General features: G+C 55.2%; 1 protein-coding gene across 1 annotated transcript; it reads right to left on the bottom strand.

The window, feature by feature from the left end:
* Nucleotides 1-243: 243 nt before the first annotated feature.
* Nucleotides 244-19,538, bottom strand: CNTN2 (contactin 2; the record flags this gene model as incomplete). Its single annotated transcript, XM_084220536.1, has 22 exons — nt 244-353; nt 1,290-1,458; nt 1,543-1,655; nt 1,889-2,075; nt 2,398-2,513; nt 3,230-3,464; nt 4,110-4,180; nt 4,663-4,812; nt 4,941-5,099; nt 5,427-5,547; nt 6,378-6,553; nt 6,850-6,977; nt 7,237-7,387; nt 8,253-8,382; nt 8,859-8,995; nt 10,756-10,931; nt 11,202-11,301; nt 11,881-12,090; nt 12,666-12,761; nt 13,052-13,227; nt 13,956-14,100; nt 19,484-19,538. 22 exons carry the CDS (start codon nt 19,536-19,538, stop codon nt 244-246), a joined length of 3,111 nt encoding a protein of 1,036 aa, XP_084076662.1.
* Nucleotides 19,539-22,092: the final 2,554 nt, after the last annotated feature.

The raw sequence follows: 22,092 nt of genomic DNA, 5'->3' as shown, positions 1-22,092 counted from the left end.
AGAATTCTTCATTTTCTTCGTTTTCCTTAAAAAACATTGAATCGGTTAAAGACCCATGTCTTGTACGAAAGCTTTTGTTCCTCCAAACCAAACCAAAAACAAAAAAAAAGCTGTTTTTAATCTCTTCCTCCCTTCCAACCACGTGGTCCAATCCTCTCTCTCCCCACGGTGCTGCCCCCAGGTGGGATTTGCGTTGTTCCCGTGGGATTTGCGTTGTTCCCAGGGGATGGGGAGGAGCCGCGGTCAGAGCTCCAGGGAGCTGATCAGGGCCACCATCAGCAGGGAGTTGGTGGTGACAACCACGAGGTGTGGCGCTGGCCTCATCCCAGAGTCCTCCACCATCATGCTCGTCCCTGGAAAAACATGGAATAGGGAGTTGGGGGAGGTTTTGTGGGGTTTTTCGTGTGTTTGTTGCTGGTGAAACTCCTGGGAGTGCTGGGAGCAGAATTTGGGAGTTCGCCCCTGGATTTAGGGGATTTGCTGGAGCTGTGGCCCCACAGAGATGGGGCTCCACTCTTAGTGGAAAACTTAACTGGTTTTTAGGTTGTAAATCTTGGGAAATTGGGTGTTGTGGGGTCTGGAGGCTGCAGATCCCAAACCTGGTTCAAGCTGGGCTGCGTTTGGGGAGAAGAAGAGTCAGGAATTCCTATGAGTGAACAGCACAAGGGAACCAAAGGCTGATTCCAGAAAAAAAAACAATTCCAGAAAGGACCAATTCCAGAGTCTGAACCTAAAACCCTGCGGGAGGATGTTCTCCCATGGCCTGGAAGGGAGAGTGGGATTTCGAAACAAAATTTATTGGGATTTGGTGTGCCCAGGATGGGAGGGGCGTGACTGAGTCCTTCCTGCTGGGAAGGGAGGGACAGGAGGTGTCCTGTGAGCTCCGGGGCCTTGGAGAACCTTGGAAAGGGGAATTTGGGTGTAGAGAGGGTGTGGTCAGTGGAGTGGGTGTGGTCAGGGAGCAAGGAGTGGGTGTGATCATAGGCATACATTGGTGGGTGTGGCCAGTGGAGTGGGTGTGGTCAGAGAGGCACATGGATGGGTGTGGTCAGAGGCATACATTGGTGGGTGTGGCCAGTGGGATGGGTGTGGTCAGTGAATTGGGTGTGACTAGTAGAGTGGGTGTGGTCAGAGGGGCAGGTGTTGGCCAGAGGTGCACATGGATGGGTGTGGTCAGTTGAATGGGTGTGCTCAGTGGAGTGGGTGTGGCTGGAGGGGCACATTGAAGGGATTGGTCAGTCGAAGGGGTGTGGTCAGTGGGGCGGGTGTGGCCAGAGGAGCGCAGGTACCGCTGTTCCTGAGGATGTGAACTTCAGCCGGGGTCCCGTCCCCGCCGGGCCCGGTCACCCGGATCTGGACGAAGGCGTGAGTGAAATCCTCAGGGATGGGGATGTCGATCTGGCTCTTGCTGGCCAGGTACAGCGTGGGGGCCGAGTGGGAATCCTGCCTGTAGAGCATCTGTGGGGAGAGGGAATGCTGAGCTCCCGTTCCCTGTGATTCCTGGGATCGCCTCCAGGAGAAGCCCAGCCTCGCTGGCCGTACCTTGTACCCCGTCACCGCCGACTCGTCTGCCTTGGCCACTACGGGGTCCCACTTGATGCTGACTGTGGAGCCGGAAAAAGTCCAGGAGATGTTCCCAGGTGGCCTTTTTGGTGCTGAGGGATGCAAAACCAGACAGGGATTGGGTAAATCAGGGAGGGAGGAGAAGGCTGTGCTGGTCCCAGAGCTGTCACCGCCGTGGGGCATTCAGGGGACATCAAGCAAGAGCACCAAGATCAAAGTTGGGGTGATTTTGGGGGATCAGACCGCTGTGGGGCCTTCAGGGGACATCAAGCAAGAGCACCAAGATCAAAGTTGGGGTGATTTGGGGGGATCAGGGCTCACTCACGAGGTCTCGTGGTGGTGACGTTGGTGGCGGGGCTGGGGGGGCCGGTCCCCGCCCGGTTGTAGGCTCGCACTGACACGTGGTAGTCGGTGTTGGGGTTCAGGCCGGTGACACGAGCCGATGTCACCAGCCCCGCTGTCCTCACTCTGTCAGCCGCCTCCTCCTTGTCCCCGTCCTTCCAGTACCGGATCTGCGTGGAAAAGGACGGGATGGGCTTAGGAAGGAGAGATCTGCAAATCCCCAGCCAGCCCACCCCGAAGGGCCTTTGGGTGTTTGTTTCTGTGTGTTTTGCTTTGTGTGTGCCCAGGAATGAGGCCACGGCCTCCTGGGAAAGGCAGGCAGGAAAAATGGGATGATTCCCTTTAATCTCTCCTGAGAGAGCAGAACCACGTGGTGTGGGAATTATCCCCCACCTCTGGAATCAAGACGCTGCTTCCTTTCACCTCACATAACCCAGGGGAATTTTCCTCGCTGGGCTCTCAGGGTCTCCCATTCCCATTGGAATCTCCTACCTCGTATCCCAAAAGCACTCCGGTCATTTCTCCCTGCTCCACGGGCTCCCAGGACACATCCATCTCCGAGGACAGGACAGACTTGGCAATGACCCTGTAAGGAGCTGCTTTGGGTTCTGAAAGACAGGAATCAAATCCTTTTCCTCACTTTGGGCCCCGTCGTCATCCCCTGGCAGACAGCTGGTGCTGTGTTACGGAGCGAGGGGAAGGGATTTAGGGACTTAGGGGGACAAGCAGGGCCACAGCTGTGAGCTCTGGGATCCGTGTCTGCCCCAGGGCTGTGGGGCAGCCGGGGCTGGGCTTAGGGAATCCTCCCTCTGAGGGTTTGGAGGAGCAGAGGAGCCAAAGGAACGTCCGAGCTCCTGGATGGACACGGATCTGCAGGGGTCTGGCTGGGGAAAGGCGGTGGGTTGGACAAAATGGGGAATTCTGAGGCTGTGCTGTCATGGAATGGTTGGGGTGGAAGGGACCTTAAGGCTCATCCAGTGCCACCCCAGCCATGGCAGGGACACCTTCCACTGTCCCAGCTGCTCCAAACCCCAGTGTCCAACCTGACCTTGGACACTCCCAGGGATCCAGGGGCAGCCACAGCTGCTCTGAGAATTCCATCCCAGCTCCCCACCCTCCCAGGGAACAATTCCATCCCATTCTCCCATCCATCCCTGCCCTCTGGCAGTGGAAGCCATTCCCTGCTTCCTGTCCCTCCATCCCTTGTCCCAAATCCCTCTCCAGCTCTCCTGGAGCCCCTTCAGGCACTGGGAGAGGCTCTGAGCTCTCCCTGGAGCCTTCTCCCCTCCAGGTGAACATTCCCAGCTCTCCTGCTGCTCTTTACCTTCCTCTGCCGAGTACACGATGGCCGTGAGGCTCTCGGGGCCCTCCCCTTTCCTGTTGTAGGCCTTGATCTTCACCTCGAAGGGGGTGTAGGGCGCGATGCTCTCGTTGCGGTACACGAAGTGCAGCGACTCCGCGTGCGGCACCCGCGCCCTCAGCCAGGCCTGGCTGCCCTTCCTCCGGAAGGACACGATGTACCCAAAGCCGTCCCCGTTCTGGTAGTCCCGCAGCGTCGGCTGGGAAGAGAGAGAGAGCCTTGGTCTGTCCAAACTGGGGTTTGGTTTATCCAAACTGGGATGCTGGCGCTGATTTCCCGAAGGAAATGTGTGCTTGGTCCATCCAAACCAGCCCTGGGCTCAATTCTCTGTCCAAACTGGGATGGTGATGCTGATTTCCCAAAGGAAATGTGCGCTTGGTCCATCCAAACCAGCCCTGGGCTCAATTCTCTGTCCAAACTGGGATGGTGATGCTGATTTCCCAAAGGAAATGTGCGCTTGGTCCATCCAAACCAGCCCTGGGCTCAACCCCGTGTCCAAACTGGGATGGTGATGCTGATTTCCCAAAGGAAATCTGTGCTTGGTCTGTTCAGACCAGCCTTTGGATGAACCCCATGTCCAAACTGGGATTTGGTTTATCCAAACTGGGACGGTGGCGCTGATTTCCTGAAGGAAATTTGCCCTTGGTCCATCCAAACCAGCCCTGGGCTCAACCCTGTGTCCAAACTGGGATGGTGGTGCTGATTTCCTGAAGGAAATGTGTGCTTGGTCCATCCAAACCAGCCCTGGGCTCAACCCCGTGTCCAAACTGGGATGGCAGCACTGATTTCCCCCCAAAAAATGCCGCATGGTCCCACCTTGGTGCTTTCCCTGTTCCCAACTCACCGTCCAGGTGATGATGAGCTCGTTGGGAGCCCCTCCGCCACCGCCGAGCCCGGATGGTGCCACCGTTGGTGCTGTGAGGTCCCCAAAAAACAGCAGAGTTTGGGTTAAGGAGGTGGGAGTGATGGAGAGGAGCACAAACACGGTGTGACACTGGTGACACTGGATGGGACAGCTCCCAGGAAAGGACTGGGCTCTGGGGAATTCCAGCTTGTGCCTGACCAGGTGATTTAGGGACAAGGATCTGGTGTCCAAGGGGACAAGGACGGAGCTCAAAAGCAGGGATGAGGAGGGGAGTTTTATTAGGAAGAAGCTGGTTTGCATTTGGTGGATTGGGTGAAGTTCTCCTGCGGTTCTCTATCCTTTCTGTCCAAGCAGCTGGACATGGAAGGAAGTGCTGGCAAGTGCAGCTCTAACCCTGCTCATCTTTGACACAGAAATGGGCAGAAAGATGGAAAATCCTGCGGTGGCCTCAGCTCTGGGAGCCCTCCAGAGGATTCATCCCCTGGGACCATCCTGGGCAGGGACAGGGCCCTGGGCTGGTCTCCACACCCACCTGCTTCCTTGGTGCGGATTTTGCTGGAGGGCAGACTGGGCTCCCCAATTCCCAGGATGTTGCTGGCCAAGACCCGGAACTCGTAATCCATCCACGGGATGAGGTTCACCACCTGCGCCGTCTCCGCGTTGCCCTCGATGTTTACGGGATCTGTAAAATCCAACAGCACCAGAGGGGAAGGAATAGAGCGAGGAGCAGCACGGAGCCAGGACTGGCCGGTGGCCTCGGTGGCCTCTGTGGCCTTGGTGTGTCACCGGTGCCACCGTGGGGACACTCACTGGTGCGCATCTGCTTCCATTGGCTGGACAGGAGGGTCCTGGCCTCGATGAGGTACCTGGCGATGGGGCTGTGGTTGTCGAAGCCACGGCTCCAGCTCAGCTGGACGCTGGTGTCACCGATGTCCCTCACCACCACCCCGCCAGGTGGGCCTGGGGGTCCTGGAGGAATGGGAAATGTGTCACTGACGTGGAAGGTGTGGAGGTTTATCACTCTGTGCGCTGTGCAAGTCGCAAATTCACATTGGGGCTTTCTTTTCTGGAAGCTGGGAAGCCTCACTGCCAGCTTTAGCCTCTGGAAAAGCTCTGACTGGAAAGGTTGGAAAAGACCTCCAAGGTGATCAAACCCAAGTTTTAGGTGAAAATAAAACCCGTTGGGCCATCTCATGGAATTATTGGGTGTGAGGTGGATACAGAGCAGCTGATGGCACGGGCCACGCCATTGCTCTGGGTTTGCCAGGAGCAGGGAATGCTCCCTCAGGGAATTACCTCTGACGGTGAGCGTGGCTGACTCGGACGCGCTGTCCACCACGGTCTGGGCCGTGCAGGTGTAACGCCCCGAGTGCCGCAGCTGCGCGTTGGAGATGCTGAGGTCGCCGATGGCCTCCTTCTGCAGGGCAACGGGACAACACGGTGGGGACAGCACCAGGAGGTTACCGGTCACGGGCCAGAACCCAGCGTGGGTTGGGTTTGGGTGGGTGGGTGGTGGTGGAGGTGGAGAGGAGGGAGATGGGAAAAGATTCCCCCAGGGTACGGAGCTGGATGGATCCAGGGTGGATCCAGTGCTGGCCAAGGCTGAGGCGGTGCTGGGTCTGTTTGGGTTGGGATGGTGATCAAAGAGTGATCAATGAGTGATCAATGAGTGACCATTGAGTGTCAATCACTGAGCGATCATTGAGTGATGGTTGAGTGAACGTTGAGCGATCATTGGGTGATCATTGAGTGACCAATTGATCATTGAATGATCAATGAGCGATCATTGGGTGATCGTTGAGTGACCAATGAATGATCATTGAATGATCAATGAGTGATCACTGAGTGACCATTGAATGATCACTGATTGATCATTGAGTGATCAATGAGTGGTCATTGATTGATCACTGAGGTATCACTGGGTGATCTCTGCCTGCTTTGTCCACAGGCCTTTTCCTTTCTCCTCCAGTTTAGGCGGGGAGTGACCATGGAATCATGGAATGGTTTGAATTGGGAAGGATCTTAAAGCCCATCCCATTCCACCCCAGGTGGCCAGGGACACCTTCCACTATTCCAGAGTGCTCCAAGACCTGTCCAACCTGGCCTTGGACACTTCCAGGGATGTGGAATTCCCAACCATTCTGGGCAAAGTGGCAGAGCAGCTTTGGTGGGCACAAACACTCAAACAACGAGCGTGGAATTAATTTTCCCCCCTTTTGGATGGTCCGGAATTCCCTCTGGACTCACCGCGCTGGCTCGCCGGTAGTGCCCCTCGGACTTGTCAAAGTCGATGGGGAAATCATCCAGGGCCCAGGTGAAGGTGAGGTCCATGGTGGGGTCATGGGAGGCGTGGCACTGCAGGGTGAGGTTCTCACCCACGTTGATGTCGGCGCTCGATGGCGCCAGCGTGATCTTGGTGGCATCTGCGGGGAGCCAGCGGGAAGGGCCGTTAGCAGGGAACGTCCCCATCCCAGTATCCAAACCATCCCTCCCAGCTCCTCATCCTGCCCCAACAGGAGGAAGAGGAGGGACTGGGAAATGGAAATGTTTTGCTCAAGGGCTGTTTGTTGCTGGGTCAGGCAGAAGTTTTGCTGCTCCACCTGGAATCACTTTGATTCTCTGATTATTCTGTTTTTTGGGAGTGTAAGGAGAGGAGAAACATCACATAATTCATTCTTAGCCATTTCTTTCTTGATTGACCCCAACTGAACATCCCTACCTCGGACAGAGAGGATTCCAGTGCTGTTGGCTTTGCCCATGAAGTTCTCAGCAAAGCAGGTGTATTTTCCCTCATCAGATTTGCTGATGTTCTGCAGGATCAAGGTCCCGTCCTCCGTAATCGTCACCCTGCAAAGGAGGAGGAGCCACACAAAGGAACGTTAAAATGGCCACTGGACATTTGGGAATTTCCACTGATTTTGGCGAAACCAGGGGCAACTCAGGCAGAAAATATTGTGTAGGAGTTTGCTAAAGAAGAAATTAGAGGATAAAGAAAACTCAGGGATGCAGCAGCACATTTGGATCATCGAGTCCAGTCTTCTGGTAAAAAAAAAAAAAAAAAAATTTAGCTACGTTTTCTAGGTGGAAGCTGACTCTGTGCTGCTACCTGCTGCTGTTGACCAGGAGTTCTGTCCCTTTGGTCCAGAGCACGGTGGCTTTTGGTGCTGCTCGTGGTTGGCACGGGATGATGACCTTCCCACTCCGGGCTGCCGGGATCAGGCGCTTCACCGGGTTTAGTCTAAAATCTGGAGCTAAGGCTACAGGGATAAAAAAAGAGGATTAAGGCAAGATTAGAAACGCTGCCCTGGGGGGAATTTCAGCGCCGTGCGAGTGGGAATTGATTTGTTTGTTGGATGGCTTGGTAAGAGAAGCAAGGCAGAGTCTGGAGAGCGGGATAAGGGAGGAATTCCTTGGCTGCCGAGGGTGGATCCTGATGCCTGCCAGGCAGGAATTATGTGGCACACGAGTGGGACGGAGCGATGGGAATGACCCTAACAAGTGCAAGGTCTTTGAGAGACACAACAACAGCTGCTTTGGAACATGTCGAGGATAATCTCTTCAATATCCTGACCAACGCAGACATCCAGCTTGCCTGAAACTCCTCCTGGAATTGCAGATGGAATCGGGATTTACCTGTTGCCCTCAGTGTGTTAATGTTGAGCAGTTTGTGCTCAGGGCCTTTAATTTATCTTTGGCATCTCCACGAGGAGATGAACTTTTGGACTAAGTGGAACAAGTTTGGCAGCAGTTCAGCTCCAGTCACCATCCATCAAACCAGGTGGAAGGGAGGCTGAATTTTTTTTTTTGGACCTCTTTCCCCTCAAAAAGAGGAATTTGTAGTGGAAGAGAGGTTGCAGTGCTGCTGCTGGCTGTCCTGTCCACTTCCTGTAGCTAAACAGATTTTTTTTTTCACTTTCACACAGAATTTACACAGGATTTAGAATTTCAAGGCTTGCACTGTGTCTTGTTGAACCAGCAACCACTTCAGTGGTGAGCGGAGCCGTTTTTGCCCGCTCTTATCTCGCTGCGACATCACAACGCCAGGATCACATCAGGATATTAGGAAGAGATTTTTTTTCAGTGTCCCATTGGAACCCAGAGCTCTGGGAAAGGAGGAATTACCTTGCACTGTTAATTCAGCACTTGCATAAACTGTGCCATGCTTGTTCTCAGCCACACACTGATACATGCCAGAGTCCTCCAGGACTAGCTTGGAAAATCTCAGCTCTCCACCGCTCACTTCGATGCGGTTCTGTGCAAACAAGAGGATGAACCCATTAGATGAGAAAAACAAAAAAAAAAGTAAAAATGGAACTCAGTCCTCGGCTGGGTCGGGGTTGAGCTTTGTCACAGACTCCTCGGGGTGGCCTGGTTTTCCATGGGGGAAAAACGCAGGAATTGTTTTTGTGTCTGTGCGGTCACTCCCCCGCATCGCCGTGCTCTGTTTGCCGAGACACCTGAGCAGCAGCGTGCAGGTGACACCAGGACAGGCACGAGGCGCTGTTTGTCCTCCCTGCTGGCCGGCTGTGAGTCCCTGCAGCTGCACGAAGCAATGGCTGGGATGGCAGCGCCAGGAGAGGGGATTTGGGGATGGTGCCGTCGCTTCGCAGCCCGATGGGGGCACATGGAGGAGGGATGCGGGGTGAGAACCGGGGTGGGGATGCAGGAGCGAGGCAGGAGGAGGGGCTGGGGCTGGAGGAGCAGGATCAGAGCTGGCTGTGGGGGTACCTGGGACGTCAGGGGCTGCCCGTCCCGCAGCCACCGCACCGTGGGCCGGGGCTTGCCCGAGGCCACGCAGCTCCAGCGCAGGTCGGAGCCGATGTCGGCCTCGGTGTCCGAGATCACGTCCAGCCAGTCGGGCTGGGCTGCAGGGGACAAGAGAGAGAGGGCAGAGCCAAGGAGCTCAGCTGAGAGGTGGCAGTGCCAGGCTGGCAGAAGGATGTCCCCGTGCCAGCACTGCCGGCGCAGTCGTTGGCACAGCGGGATCTGCCACAGGAGCAGCCCCGGCCTTTTGTGCGGTGAGAGGCACGGCCGGGTCCTGCTGGGCAGGACCAGGGCAGAATCCAGGGCTGAGGAATTGGTTTCTCTTCTTAAGAGTAAATTCAGCCATTCCTGAACCATCCAATCATGGGTTTGGGTTGGAAAGGAACTTGAAGATCCCCCAGTGCCATGGGCTGGAACACCTTCCACCATCCCAGCTTGCTCCAAGTCCCGTCCAGCTGGGCCTGGAACACTTCCAGGGATGGGGAAGCCACAATTCCCCATCCACCCTGTGCCAAGGCCCTCACCGCTCTGACACTAAAGAATTTCTTCCTGATATCTCCTCTGAACCTTCCCTCTCTCAGCTTCAGGCCATTCCTGAACTTCAGGAAAAACTGGAATCAAGATGAGTTAAGTTTTTTAACTCGACTAGATCTGCTCAACAGCTCAGAGCGTTACCCCTGCTGGGAGCTCCTCAGGCTTGGAGAGGACCTTGAGCACCAGCCAAGTTGGATTTTTAGCACTCTCCTTCCTTCCCTGGTTCCCTGATGTTTGCTGGGATGATTTTAGAGCCTGTTAAGAGCTCTCCCTCTCTCTCTCTCTCCCCTTGCCTCAACCCAAACGTGCCCACCAAGGAAAGGTTTCCCCAATCCCTGCAGGTCTTGGTTGGGGCTTTGCAGCACCTTTAATTAGGGCTGGTAAGAAGCAGGATTAGAGGGGGGTTGGTTTTAGTACCAAAGCCTTGGACCATCGCCTGGGGCACCTTGGTGTGCTCTGGAAAGTTAAAACATGTTTCCTGGGTGAAGAACACGTGTTTAATGTGTTCCCTGGGTGAAGGACACGTGTTTAATGTGTTCCCTGGGTGAAGAACACTTTCCTGGGTGAAGGGCACTTATTTAAAGGTTTTTCTTGGATGATGGACACACGTTTGTGTCCCCTTGGAAGAAGGACACGTTTTTGAATGTGTCCTCTTGGATGAGGGACGCATTTGGTTGTGTCTTGGATAAGGGACAAGTTTGGGTGCATCCCCTTGGATAAGGGACGAGTTTGGGTGTGTCCCCTTGGATAAAGGATGAGTTTGGGTGCATCCCCTTGGATAAGGGATGAGTTTGGGTGTGTCCCCTTGGATAAGGGACGAGTTTGGGTGTGTCCCCTTGGATAACGGATGAATTTGGGTGTGTCCCCTTGGATAAGGGAGGAGTTTGGGTGTGTCCCCTTGGATAAGGGAGGAGTTTGGGTGTGTCCCCTTGGATAAGGGAGGAGTTTGGGTGTGTCCCCTTGGATAAGGGAGGAGTTTGGGTGTGTCCTCTTGGATAAGGGATGAGTTTGGTGCATCCCCTTGGATAAGGGACAAGTTTGGGTGTGTCCTCTTGGATAAGGGATGAGTTTGGGTGTGTCCCCTTGGATAAGGGACAAGTTTGGGTGTGTCCCCTTGGATAAGGGATGAGTTTGGGTGTGTCCCCTTGGATAAGGGACAAGTTTGGTGTGTCCTCTTGGATAAGGGATGAGTTTGGGTGTGTCCCCTTGGATAAGGGACAAGTTTGGTGTGTCCTCTTGGATAAGGGATGAGTTTGGGCGTGTCCCCTTGGATAAGGGACAAGTTTGGGCATGTCCCCTGGATAAGGGATGTGTTAGGATGCGTTACCGTGGATGATGATGCGGCCCTGGTGGGTGTCCCTCCCTTTGGCGTTTTCCGCCTCGCACTCGTACGTCCCCTCATCCTCAAATCCGGCGTGCTGGATCTGCAGCAGGGGCTCGCTGCCGATCCACTTGGAGGACTGCGGCCCATCCAGCTTCCTCCACTTGATCCGGGGCACGGGGCTGTGGAAAAGCCGAGCCGGTGAATCCGGGCTGAGCTCGGTCCCCGCGGGGCCACCCTGGTCCTGTCCCACTGGGCCTTGGCTTCGGCCAGCTCCTCCCTTCTCCCATTTCCCTCCATCTCTGGTCTTCCATTGGAGGTGTGGAAGTTCTGCCGTTCCTTCCCCATCCTGATCCCCATCCCAATCCCCATCCCAATCCCCATCCCAATCCCCATCCCAATCCCAATCCCGATCCTTATCCCGATCCCGATCCACGTGGAGCTGCACTCACTTTCCAAAGGCGAAGCACTCCAGGGTCACCACCTGCCCGGTCAGAGCGTAGGTGTCCGCAGGGAACCTGGCCTTGATGCTGGGTGGGAACTGCCTGGCATCTGCCACAGGGGGAAAACACCGCTCAGGGGACCTGGGTGACACCAAAATGCCACCCAGGGGGTCTCAAAGGGCAGGGGGACCCATGAGGTGACTTCCCAACCCGTTTGGGTGAGAAGACAGAGATTTTGTTTTCTTTTCAGACAGCTCTTGCTGAAGTCTCTAAAAATCTCTTTTATAACATCTCAGGGCTCCACAACTCCCAAGAATTCCCCAGATTCCTGGAATGGTTTGGGTTGGAAGGTCCTTAAAACCCATCCAGTCCCACCCATGCCATGGACAGGGACACTTCCCACTATCCCAGCTTGCTCCAGTCCGTGTCCATCCAGGCCTTCCTCCTGTTTAATTCCCTTTTCCCTCTACCAGAATTATCCTTTGAGAAACCCCATGGATGGAGTGGAAACAGGGAATCTTGGAGAGAGATCTGCTTCCCTCCCATCCCAGCCCATCCAGGTTTTTCAACCTCTTAAGAGAGGTTGGAGGATGACTTGGGCACTGTCCTCAAATGCTTTGCGGGGGTTTGTTAATTCAGATTTTTCCCATAAGAATTGGCATTTTTGGGACAATCCAAGAGCGCTGACCCTCCGCAGCCAGGCTGAGGCGGGAGAACTTGCTGAAGACGCTCTTGGTGATGAAGTCCATGTGGCTCGTGGCAAAGCAGGAGTAGTTGCCCAGGTCTGAGGCCTCTGTCTTGGCGATGTAAAGGTTGCCCGTGGTCTGGGAGATGAAACGTCTCCCGTCGGCCGGGATGAAATTGGGGAACTCATTCAGGAGCCACCGGTAGGATAAACCTGGGTGGAAAGGAAAGGAATAAACTAGACAGGTTTGTCCTCCCAGATGGGATGGACCCAGTGGGATTCCCAGCTGGAATTGGTCTTTCCATGGGAGGGAAAGGGAATCGACTGTGCTGGTTGTTCTGTCCTCCCGGATGGGATGGACCCAGTGGGATTCCCAGCTGGAATTGGTCCTTCCATGGGAGGGAAAGGGAATCGACTGTGCTGGTTGTTCTGTCCTCCCAGATGGGATGGACCCAGTGGGATTCCCAGCTGGAATTGGTCCTTCCATGGGAGGGAAAGGGAATCGACTGTGCTGGTTGTTCTGTCCTCCCAGATGGGATGGACCCAGTGGGATTCCCAGCTGGAATTGGTCTTTCCATGGGAGGGAAAGGGAATCGACTGTGCTGGTTGTTCTGTCCTCCCGGATGGGATGGACCCAGTGGGATTCCCATCTGGAATTGGCCCTTGCACGGGCACACCAATTCCCACCTCTGCTCTGCTGCGTTACAAACTCTGAATTAACCCCGAATTTCCTTCCATGAAATTCCCAGAAAATCTGGGAACCCCGTGCTCGGCTGTGTCCCCCTTACCTGGGTAGTGGGGCGGGGGGCTGCAGGTGAACATCACCCCCCAGCCCTCGGTGATCTTCACGGGGTCCCGCTCTTCCGCCGAGAATTCCTGCAAAACTGAACAGGCAGAGTGAAACCCAGGCAGGAAAATGCAGCTGGAGGAACCTCTGTGCTTTCTCTGCCCCTCCTCGGGTGGGTTTGTGCAGAGGGAGATCCAAAAATATCATTGTCTTTCTCCATAAACCTCCAAATTCTCCAAACTCTCCAAATTTCTACGGAAGTGCCAGGAGATTTCTCCATGGGATGATGTGCTGGAGAGATTCTCTCCAGCCTTTCCCCAGGCAGGCTCCTTTTAAGCCCAGCCTAAGTGGGGTCGTGTTTAATTTACCTGGCGGTGCCGAACTTACAGCCAAAGCGGAGCGAGGCCTCCCTGCTCACCACGGTGCCCCTGGAATTGGATGCCACGCACTGGTAGGAGCCGGCATCCTTGGCCTTCACGGGGCTGCTGATCACCAAATCCCCGGCCACCAGCCTGTAGCGGGAATCCGGCTCCAGCTTCAGCTCCGTGCCGTTCATCTTCCACCTGCCGGGAAAAACGGGGCAGGGACAGGGATGAATCCCCACGGCCACGCTCGTGGGGCTGGGCCCGGTGGATTTCCAGCTGGAGGTGGATTTGGATCTGAGTTGTGCCCTGGGAGGAGGGGAACATCTCAGAATTGTGGGGTTGTTGAGGGTGGAAAATCCCTGTGGGATCATCGGGTCCAAGCTGTGCCCGATCCCCACCCTGAGCACTCAGTGCCACCTCCAGGGATGGGCACTCCAAACCCCCCTGGGCAGCCCCTTCCAGCCCTTTCCATCAGCAAATTCCTGCTGATGTCCAACCTGAGCCTCCCCAGCCCAGCCTGAGGCCGTTCCCTCTGCTCCTGTCCCCGTTCCCTGGGATAAGATCCCAAATCCCCCCCGGCTGTCCCCTCCTGGCAGGGAGTTGTGCAGAGCCAGAAATTCCCCCTCAGCCTCCTTTGCTCCAGGCTGAGCCCCTTCCCAGCTCCCTCAGGACTCTCCAGACCCTTCCCAGCTCCCTCAGGACTCTCCAAACCCTTCCCAGGTTTCTCCAAACCCTTCCCAGCTCCGTCAGGACTCTCCAAACCCTTTCCAGGTTTCTCCAAACCCTTCCCAGCTCCCTCAGCTCCTCACAGAACAAGGAATCCCATTCCCAAGTCAATCATTTCGCATACATAGAAGTGGAGGGGAGAAAGCAGAGTTCTGGATGTTTCTCTCCCGTTCCAGGTGCGGAGGGAGCCCTGGGCTCACCTGTAGGTGGCGGGAGGATTGGCCCGAGCTCGGCAGGCCAGCGTCACCTTTTCCTCTGCCGAGCCCTCAGGGAAGAGGGTGTGGGAGGGCTGCTCCTCGAACACCGGCCCGTAGCTCCTCATGCCGCTCTGGGCTTGGCACCAGACTGCAGGAGAGGGGAAAATCTGCTCAGCTCTGCTTGGCTCTTCCTAAAAAAATCCTCCTTTTCAGTTTTGTAGGGTGTCCCCAGCAGCGAGGAGGAGAGAAGGAGCCATGTGACAAGCGCACCCCATCTGTCAGCACAGCCCGGGCCTGGCTGTGGGGACACACCCTGCCACTCCCACCCAGCATCCCGCAGCATTCCCGCCCTTCCAGAGGGACCAGCATCCCTGGGGACACGTGCAGCGAGGAGCAGGGACCTCCTGGAACGCCACAGCTGGAGCTGGGAATGTCCCCTTGTCCCTGAGGTTCCTCCTCTGCCTGCACAGACTTTGCCTGGTTCGTTCGTCCAAAATCCTCTCCAGGGTGAGGGAGGAGAGGGGAGAACTGGGATCTTCACGGCTCTGGACACACCTGGCAGGTGCCCTCTGTCCCTGCAGCTCCACCAGCTCCTGACACCTCAAATCAGCGGGTTGCAGGTGTGGAAACCAGAGCTAACCAGAGCAAACCAGAGCAAACCAGTGCAAACCAGTGCAAACCAGTGCAAACCAGAGCAAACCAGAGCTAACCAGAGCTAACCAGAGCAAACCAGAGCTAACCAGTGCAAACCAGTGCAAACCATTCTGTTTTGTGGCTGGGATGAGCCTGAAGCTGCTTTTGGGGTGTTCAGACTTGGATTTGATCCTGGTTTTAAAAATGGGGAGGAACAAAAAGGACAAAGGCCACACCTGCCTCATCCACACCACGCCTGGGCCACCCTCTGGGGACAATGTGCCACTGGGAAGTGCCAGCTGCTTTCCTGTCTCAAAATTCCAAATTCCAGCAGCTCCCCTCCCACACAGGGCAATCCCAGAACCCCAGACTGGTTTGGGTGGGAAAAACCTTCAAGCTCACCCCGTTCCACCCGTGCCTGGACTGGGACAGCTCCCTGGAAGGGACACTGTGAGCCAGAGCCAGGCAGAACCCGCCTGGAAATCTCCTTCTTGCAGGAACAGCCGGTGGGATAATTGCCAGCACGTCTGTCCTCGCTGTCCCTGTCCCCCCCTGGAGGCGCCTGGCCCTTATCAGGGAAGGAGCCACCAGCGCTGATAAGCTCCGAGCTGCTTCCCCGGCTCCGGGATCCTTCCCCGCTCTGTAATTGAATTAATGAGCGTCTCCAACCCGCTGTGCCAAGGCCAATCTGTCTCCTTCCCCCCGCTGCTCAGCTCCTCAATGAAGCGATTCCCGGGAGCGGGATGTTTGATGGAAGAGTCACTTCCAGCCGGGAACGGGCTGGGATCAGCGGGAGCAGCCCTTGACCCGCGGCTCCCGGGGCTCGCCTCGCGTTCCGGCTGCTCCGGGAGGAGGCTGGGAAGGGATGGGATGGGATGGGGAGGGATGGGGAGGGATGGGAGAGGGGCTCTGCTAATTGGCTCCGGGCTGGGAGCAGCTGCTCCCCGCGTCCTTGCTCCAGGCAATTATCCCGGCTCCGCCAGGATGTGCTGGCGGGATGGTCCCCGGAGCCGCACAGGGAGAGGCTCCGAGCTGGAATTAAGGAAAAGCAGCGGGTTTGGGGTTGTTTCTCCTCTCCATCCTGCATGGTTCTGTTCCTAAAGGGAAAGCTGGAAATCCTCTTCCCTTTGGATGTGCTCATGGGATGGTCCCCAGAGCTGGGATTCTTTGGAATTAAGGAAAAGCAGTGGGTTTGGGGTCATTTCCCCTCCCAGCCAGCGCTGTTTTCCTTCTAGGATGTTTCTGTTCCTAAAGGGAAAGCTAAAAATCCTTTCCCCTTTGGATGTGCTCGCGGGATGGTCCCTGGAGCCACACAGGGAGAGGCTCTGAGCTGGGATTCTTTGGAATTAAGGAAAAGCAGCGGGTTTGGGATCATTTCCCCTCCCAGCCAACGCTGTTTTCCCTCTAGGATGGTTCTGTTCCTAAAGGAAAAGCTGGAATCTCCTGTTTGGATGTGCTCGTGGGATGGTCCCCGGAGCCGCACAGGGAGAGGCTCTGAGCTGGGATTTTTTGGAATTAAGGAAAAGCAGCGGGTTTGGGGTCATTTCCCCTCTCCAACCAGGATGGTTCTGTTCCTAAAGGGAAAACTGGAAATCCTTTCCCCTTTGGATGTGCTCGTGGGATGGTTCCCAGAGCTGGGATTCTTTGGAATTAAGGAAAAGCAGCGGGTTTGGAGTTGTTTCTCCTCTCCATCCTGCATGGTTCTGTTCCTAAAGGGAAAGCTGGAAATCCTCTTCCCTTTGGATGTGCTCATGGGATGGTCCCTGGAGCCACACAGGGAGAGGCTCCGAGCTGGAATTAAGGAAAAACAGCAGGTTTGGGGTCATTTCTCCTCCCAGCCAGTGCTGTTTTCATTCTAGGATGGTTCTGTTCCTAAAGGAAAAGCTGGAATTTCCCCTTTGGATGTGCTCGCGGGATGGTCCCTGGAGCCGCACAGGGAGAGGCTCCGAGCTGGAATTAAGGAAAAGCAGCGGGTTTGGGGTTGTTTCCCCTCTCCATCCAGGATGGTTCTGTTCCTAAAGGAAACGCTGGAAACCCTCTCCTGTTTGGGTCAGTGCTGAGGGAGTCCCGGCTGGAATAAACTCTGCCGACAGAGGGGGAAACAATAATGAGTTAATGAGGAATTAATGAGAAAGAATTAATGGAGTGCTGATAGATGAGTTAATTGTGCTCTGATAGATGGCGGTGACAGGATCCAGGCTGAGCAGCTTTAATTTTGAGATTAATTAGGGAGCATAAGGTAAATAATTTCTATTTATCTAACAAATAAAATATCTGTTGGTACCACTCCCATCCCTGCCCCTTTCCCGTGGGATTTTTTATTCCAATCAAGCCAAATCAGGCTCATCCTCCCTCCTGATCCCACCTGGAGCCCGTGTCCCCTTGCTCTCCTCTGCTGTCCCTTTGTCCCTGCCAAGGTTATGGCTGCCAGTGCCAGGCATCGATTTTCCCGCTTGGAATTGATGCCAGGGGTTCAGGTGAATTTTAATCCACAATTCCAAGGTGCTGGGGATGAAACGCTTGGATTTCGCTCATTAAACAAATCAGGGGTTGATCAAGGCAGTAATTAAACAGTTAGGAGGTGGGGATAAGGTTAAAATTCAGAACTGATAAATCCCAGAAATTCTGAGACTGATCCAGGCCCGTTCTGCCACCACAGAATTCCCAGTTTTTAATGTTACCAATGCAGGATCTGTCCTGGAGCTCTGGCATTTGGAAAATAGGGAGAAGACAGACACAAAATTAAGGTTTTTTTAACCCAAATTTCAAAGGAGAGGAGCGACCTGCTGGGAATTTTCCATGTTCCATTCAGCTGGGAGAGCTGGAACAACGGGAAAAACCCCACTGTGCCTCTGGGATAACCTTCAGTGTCAGGAAAAATGATAATTCCCACCAAAATCATGAGGAACAGGTGAAAAATGAAGATTTGGAGAAGCAGCTGCAGGGAGGTGACTCCAAAGTCTCCCTTTTGGGATATTTTTTAGGATATTTTTAGGAATTTGCTGAGAGCCAGACGTGGAAGGCCCAGGTGTGCAGGAGGCTGCTCGTTGTGCTGAGCCCAGGAAATGATGGAATTCCTTGGTGGAACATTCTCCAAGCTGAATTCCTTTTTTCCGAGGACATCCAGAGCTCCTGGATCACAGGGGGGAGCTGGGCAATAAATTGGTTTTACAGGAGTTTTATGTCCAGAATCCAACTGGATTTGGGGTTTTATTTTTTTGAGGATCAGCTCTGATGAACCGAGGTTTTGTTCTGGGTTGTTTTTAACGAGCAGCTTTCTGAGGAACAAAGGGTCAGGGCTTGAATTCCCAGATTATCCAGAGGTTTTCCCAACTGAAGTGAAAGTTTGGGATTTTAGAGTGGTCTCTGTGCACTTCAGAAGCTTTAAATATTTAAATCTCCCTCCAGACCTGGAGGTTTTGGCTCTTTTCCCACTCCATAACATTTCCCTGAGCTTCATCCATCACTTCCATCCTTTTGTCCCCATCCCTCCTCGTATTCCCAGGATTTCCCCCTGTCCCATCTGCTCTCAGATCTCCACGGCACCACCAGCCAAAGCTCAGTGAAAATCACCCTCCCAGGCTTCCCAGGGTGCGATTTTTGGGGGGTTTTGCCTGAAATCAGGTGGTTGGGGGGAGACCCCGAGTCCGGCTCCAGGGTCAGGCGGATTTCCAAGCGGGATAATTGCCTCTGGATCCAGGGCAGCTCCCCTGCCTGGGCCTCCTCAGGGATGCAGAGAACATTAAAAGGTAATTAGATATTTATGAGGATGGGCCAGCAGGCTCTGCCCGGGGTGATGGATTGGCTGGAGGACATCAGGCGGGCTCAGCTGGGGAGGAAATGTCTCCCTGCGGAAAAGGGACCTGCAGGGAGCAGCCTGAGCCTCCCCCAGAGCCAGGGCTGGGCCCCGAGGTCTGGAAATGGTCCCCAAAATTCAGAAATCATCCCCAAATTCCAGGAATGGTTCTTGAGATCCACACTTTCTCCCTGAGATCCAGGGGTGGGCCCTGAATTCTGGAAATGGCCCCCAAAATCCTGTAATGGTCCTTGATATCCAGGGATGGGCCCTGAGGTCTCGAAATGGTCCCCAAAATCCAGAAATCATCCCCAAATTCCACAAATGGTCCCCAAGATCCAGACCTTCTCCCTGAGATCCAGGGATGGGCCCTGAGGTCTGGGAAAGATCCCCCAAATCCAGAAACTGTCCCCTAAATCCAGAAATGGTCCCTGAGATCCAGGGATAGTCCCTGAGGTCTGGAAATGGTCCCCAAAATTCAGAAATCATCCCCAAATTCCAGGAATGGTCCTTGAGATCCAGGGATGGGCCCTGAGGTCTGGAAATGGTCCCCAGAATCCAGAAATGGTCCCTGACATCCAAAAATGTCCCTGAGATCTGGAATTTCTCCCTGAAATCCGGAAATGGCCCCCAAGATCCAGAAATTCTCCCTGAGACCCAGAAATTCTCCCTGAGACTCAGGAATGGTCCTTGAGATCTGGAAATCACCCCTGAAACATTCCTGAGATCTGGAATTCCTCCCTGAGGTCCAGAAATCCTCCGTGGCATCCCAAAATGCCCCCTCAGGAGCGGGGGGATCTTTTCAGGGTCCGGCCAGCAAGGAATCCCTGGAAAAAGCAGGATGGGGAGTGGGATGAATCCCATTCACCTCCCCAAATGTGGGTTTGGAAAGGGGGAAGGAATCCCATCAAACATTCCCAGCCCGGAGGGAAGTTGGGAATAGCACGGACACGGAGCGGCGCATCCCGAACCACGCGGGATTTGGGATCCGGGGATTTGGGATCCGGGGATTTGGGATCCGGCAGCGCCGCATCCCGCGGTTCCCGGGGAATCCCGGGGGATGTCGCGCCTCCCATGGGCCCTTCCCGCGGGAATCTCTTACCCAGGAAGGCTCCCACGGCCAGGGAGGTGCGGATGAGCCGGGCGGTGCCTCCCATCCTGCGCCGGCTCCTGCGGGGCCTCTACGGGCACGGGGGGACGGCGGCCCTGGGGGGGACACAGCGGGGTCAGAGGGGCCCCAGATATTCCATGGAGCTGCGATTCCAGGGTCAGCAGGGCCCTTCCAACCCCAGATATTCCATGGAACTGCAATTCCAGAGTCTGGAATCAGCAGGGCCTTCCAGTCCCAGATATTCCATGGAATTGCAATTCCAGAGGATCTGGGGTCAGCAGGGCCCTTCCAGCCCCGGATATTCCATGGAATTGCAATTCCCGAGGCTCAGCAGGGCCCTTCCAGCCCCAGATATTCCATGGAGCTGCAATTCCAGAGGCTCTGGGGTCAGCAGGGCCCTTCCAGCCCCAGATATTCCATGGAGCTGCAATTCCAGAGGCTCAGCAGGGCTCTTCCAGCCCCAGATATTTCATGGAATTGCAATTCCAGAGGATCTGGGGTCAGCAGGGCCCTTCCAACCCCAGATATTCCATGGAATTGCAATTCCAGAGTCAGCAGGACCCTTCCAGCCCCAGATATTCCATGGAATTGCAATTCCAGAGGCTCCAGAGTCAGCAGGACCCTTCCAGCCCCAGATATTCCATGGAATTGCAATTCCAGAGTCAGCAGGGCCCTTCCAGCCCCGGATATTCCATGGAACTGCAATTCCAGATGCTCTGGGATCAGCAGGGTTCTTCCAGCCCCAGATATTCCATGGGGCTGTGATTCCAGAGGCTCTGGGGCCAGCAGGGCCTTTCCAGCCCCAGATATTCCATGGAATTGCAATTCCAGAGTCAGCAGGGCCTTTCCAGCCCCAGATATTCCATGGAATTGCAATTCCAGAGGATCTGGGGTCAGCAGGGCCCTTCCAACCCCAGATATTCCATGGAATTGCAATTCCAGAGTCAGCAGGACCCTTCCAGCCCCAGATATTCCATGGAATTGCAATTCCAGAGGCTCCAGAGTCAGCAGGACCCTTCCAGCCCCAGATATTCCATGGAATTGCAATTCCAGAGTCAGCAGGGCCCTTCCAGCCCCGGATATTCCATGGAATTGCGATTCCAGAGGCTCAGCAGCACCCTTCCAGCCCCAGATATTCCATGGAGCTGCAATTCCAGAGGCTCCAGCTGTGCCTCCCTGCTGGCCACCGGCCCAAGTGAGACTCACTCCAGGGCAGAATTCCAGCGGTGCCCGGAGGAGCAGGAGCTGCTGAAGGAGCTCTTTTTGTCCCCATGGGAGGGGACAATCAGAAGGCAGAATTGTTGTCCCTCCTCCTTTGCTGTTTCCCATTCCTCCCCTCTCCTCCATGAACTCTCCTTTCCAAGTGTTTTTGATGGAAAACGCCAAGGCAGAGGCGCAGGGGGGATTGGTGGGGAGTGAGAAGGGAGGGATGATTTGGGGTTTTGTGAAAATAATGAAGATATTGGGAAGGGATTCTTGGCTGGTGAGGGTTGGGATGCCCTGGAAGAGGATTCTCCATCCCTGGAAGTGTCCCAGGCCAGGCTGGACGGGGCTTGGAGCAGCCTGGGACAGTGGAAGGTGTCCCTGCTCATGGCAGAGGTGACACCGGGTGGGCTTTAAGGTCAAATCATTCCGGAATTTGGGAATTCTGTAACAAAGGAATCTTCAATTGAAACTCTTTAACCGCCAGGGCATCTCCTGATGGCCTTCCCAGCCTCTTCCACAGCAACCTGTAATCCCAAAAGATTCCCCAAAATCAACCCCCAGCCAAACCCTGAGCTCTTTGTGCAGCCCCACCCCCGGCACCCCTTCCCCGCGAACTCCAGCCGGGATTCCGGGCTGGTTTCCCCCTCTTTGTTATCAAACCCTTTGGAAACGGCTCAGGGAGCTCTCCCCGAGCCCGGCAGGGCCTCATTTCCCGCTGCCCTCCCCAGAACGCCCCGCAAGGAGCTGAAGGTGCTGCCAAGAGCTCCCGGGCCGCTCCTGCTGCTCATCCCCCTGCTCCAGCTGGTGCCGCTCCCGCTCCTGTCCCTGCCCATCTGTCCGCCCCCAGCCCTCGGAGCAGGGATTAGCCCATCCCCTGGGATGCTCGGCCCCTTTCCAACCCCCCCTCATTACCAGCAGCACCTGAGCAAACAGCTCGGCAGAAACCGGCCGGGCTCTTTGTGTCCTCGCCCGGAGAGAAGGGTTTGCTGCCAGCGTCCCAAAATCCGTCCCAAAATCCATCCCAAAATCCATCCCAAAATCCATCCCAAAATCCATCCCAAAATCCATCCCAAAATTCCATACCAAAATCCATCCCAAAATTCCGTCCCAAAATCCATCCTGAAATCCATCCCCAAATCCATCCCAAAAATCTATCCCAAAATCTATCCCAAAAATCCATCCCCAAATCCATCCCAAAATCCATCCCGAAATCCTGGGGGTTTGTCTTGGCTGGGTTCGAGGGCTGGATCTCAGTGCCCCTCTGACCCAAGCCCCAAAAACCGGGCAGGGGACACGGGGAGGGGACAAAGAGGGGACAGAGGGGACAGAGGGGTCTGGCAGGAGGGGACAAAGAGAGGACAGAGGGGACAGAGGGGTCTGGCAGGAGAGGACAG

This window comes from Fringilla coelebs (genome assembly GCF_963513975.1).
Source record: "Fringilla coelebs genome assembly, chromosome: 23".
NCBI classification, from domain to species: Eukaryota; Metazoa; Chordata; class Aves; order Passeriformes; family Fringillidae; genus Fringilla; species Fringilla coelebs.
Note: the sequence above shows the minus strand (reverse complement) of the source record. Positions and strands in the feature narration are given on the sequence as shown.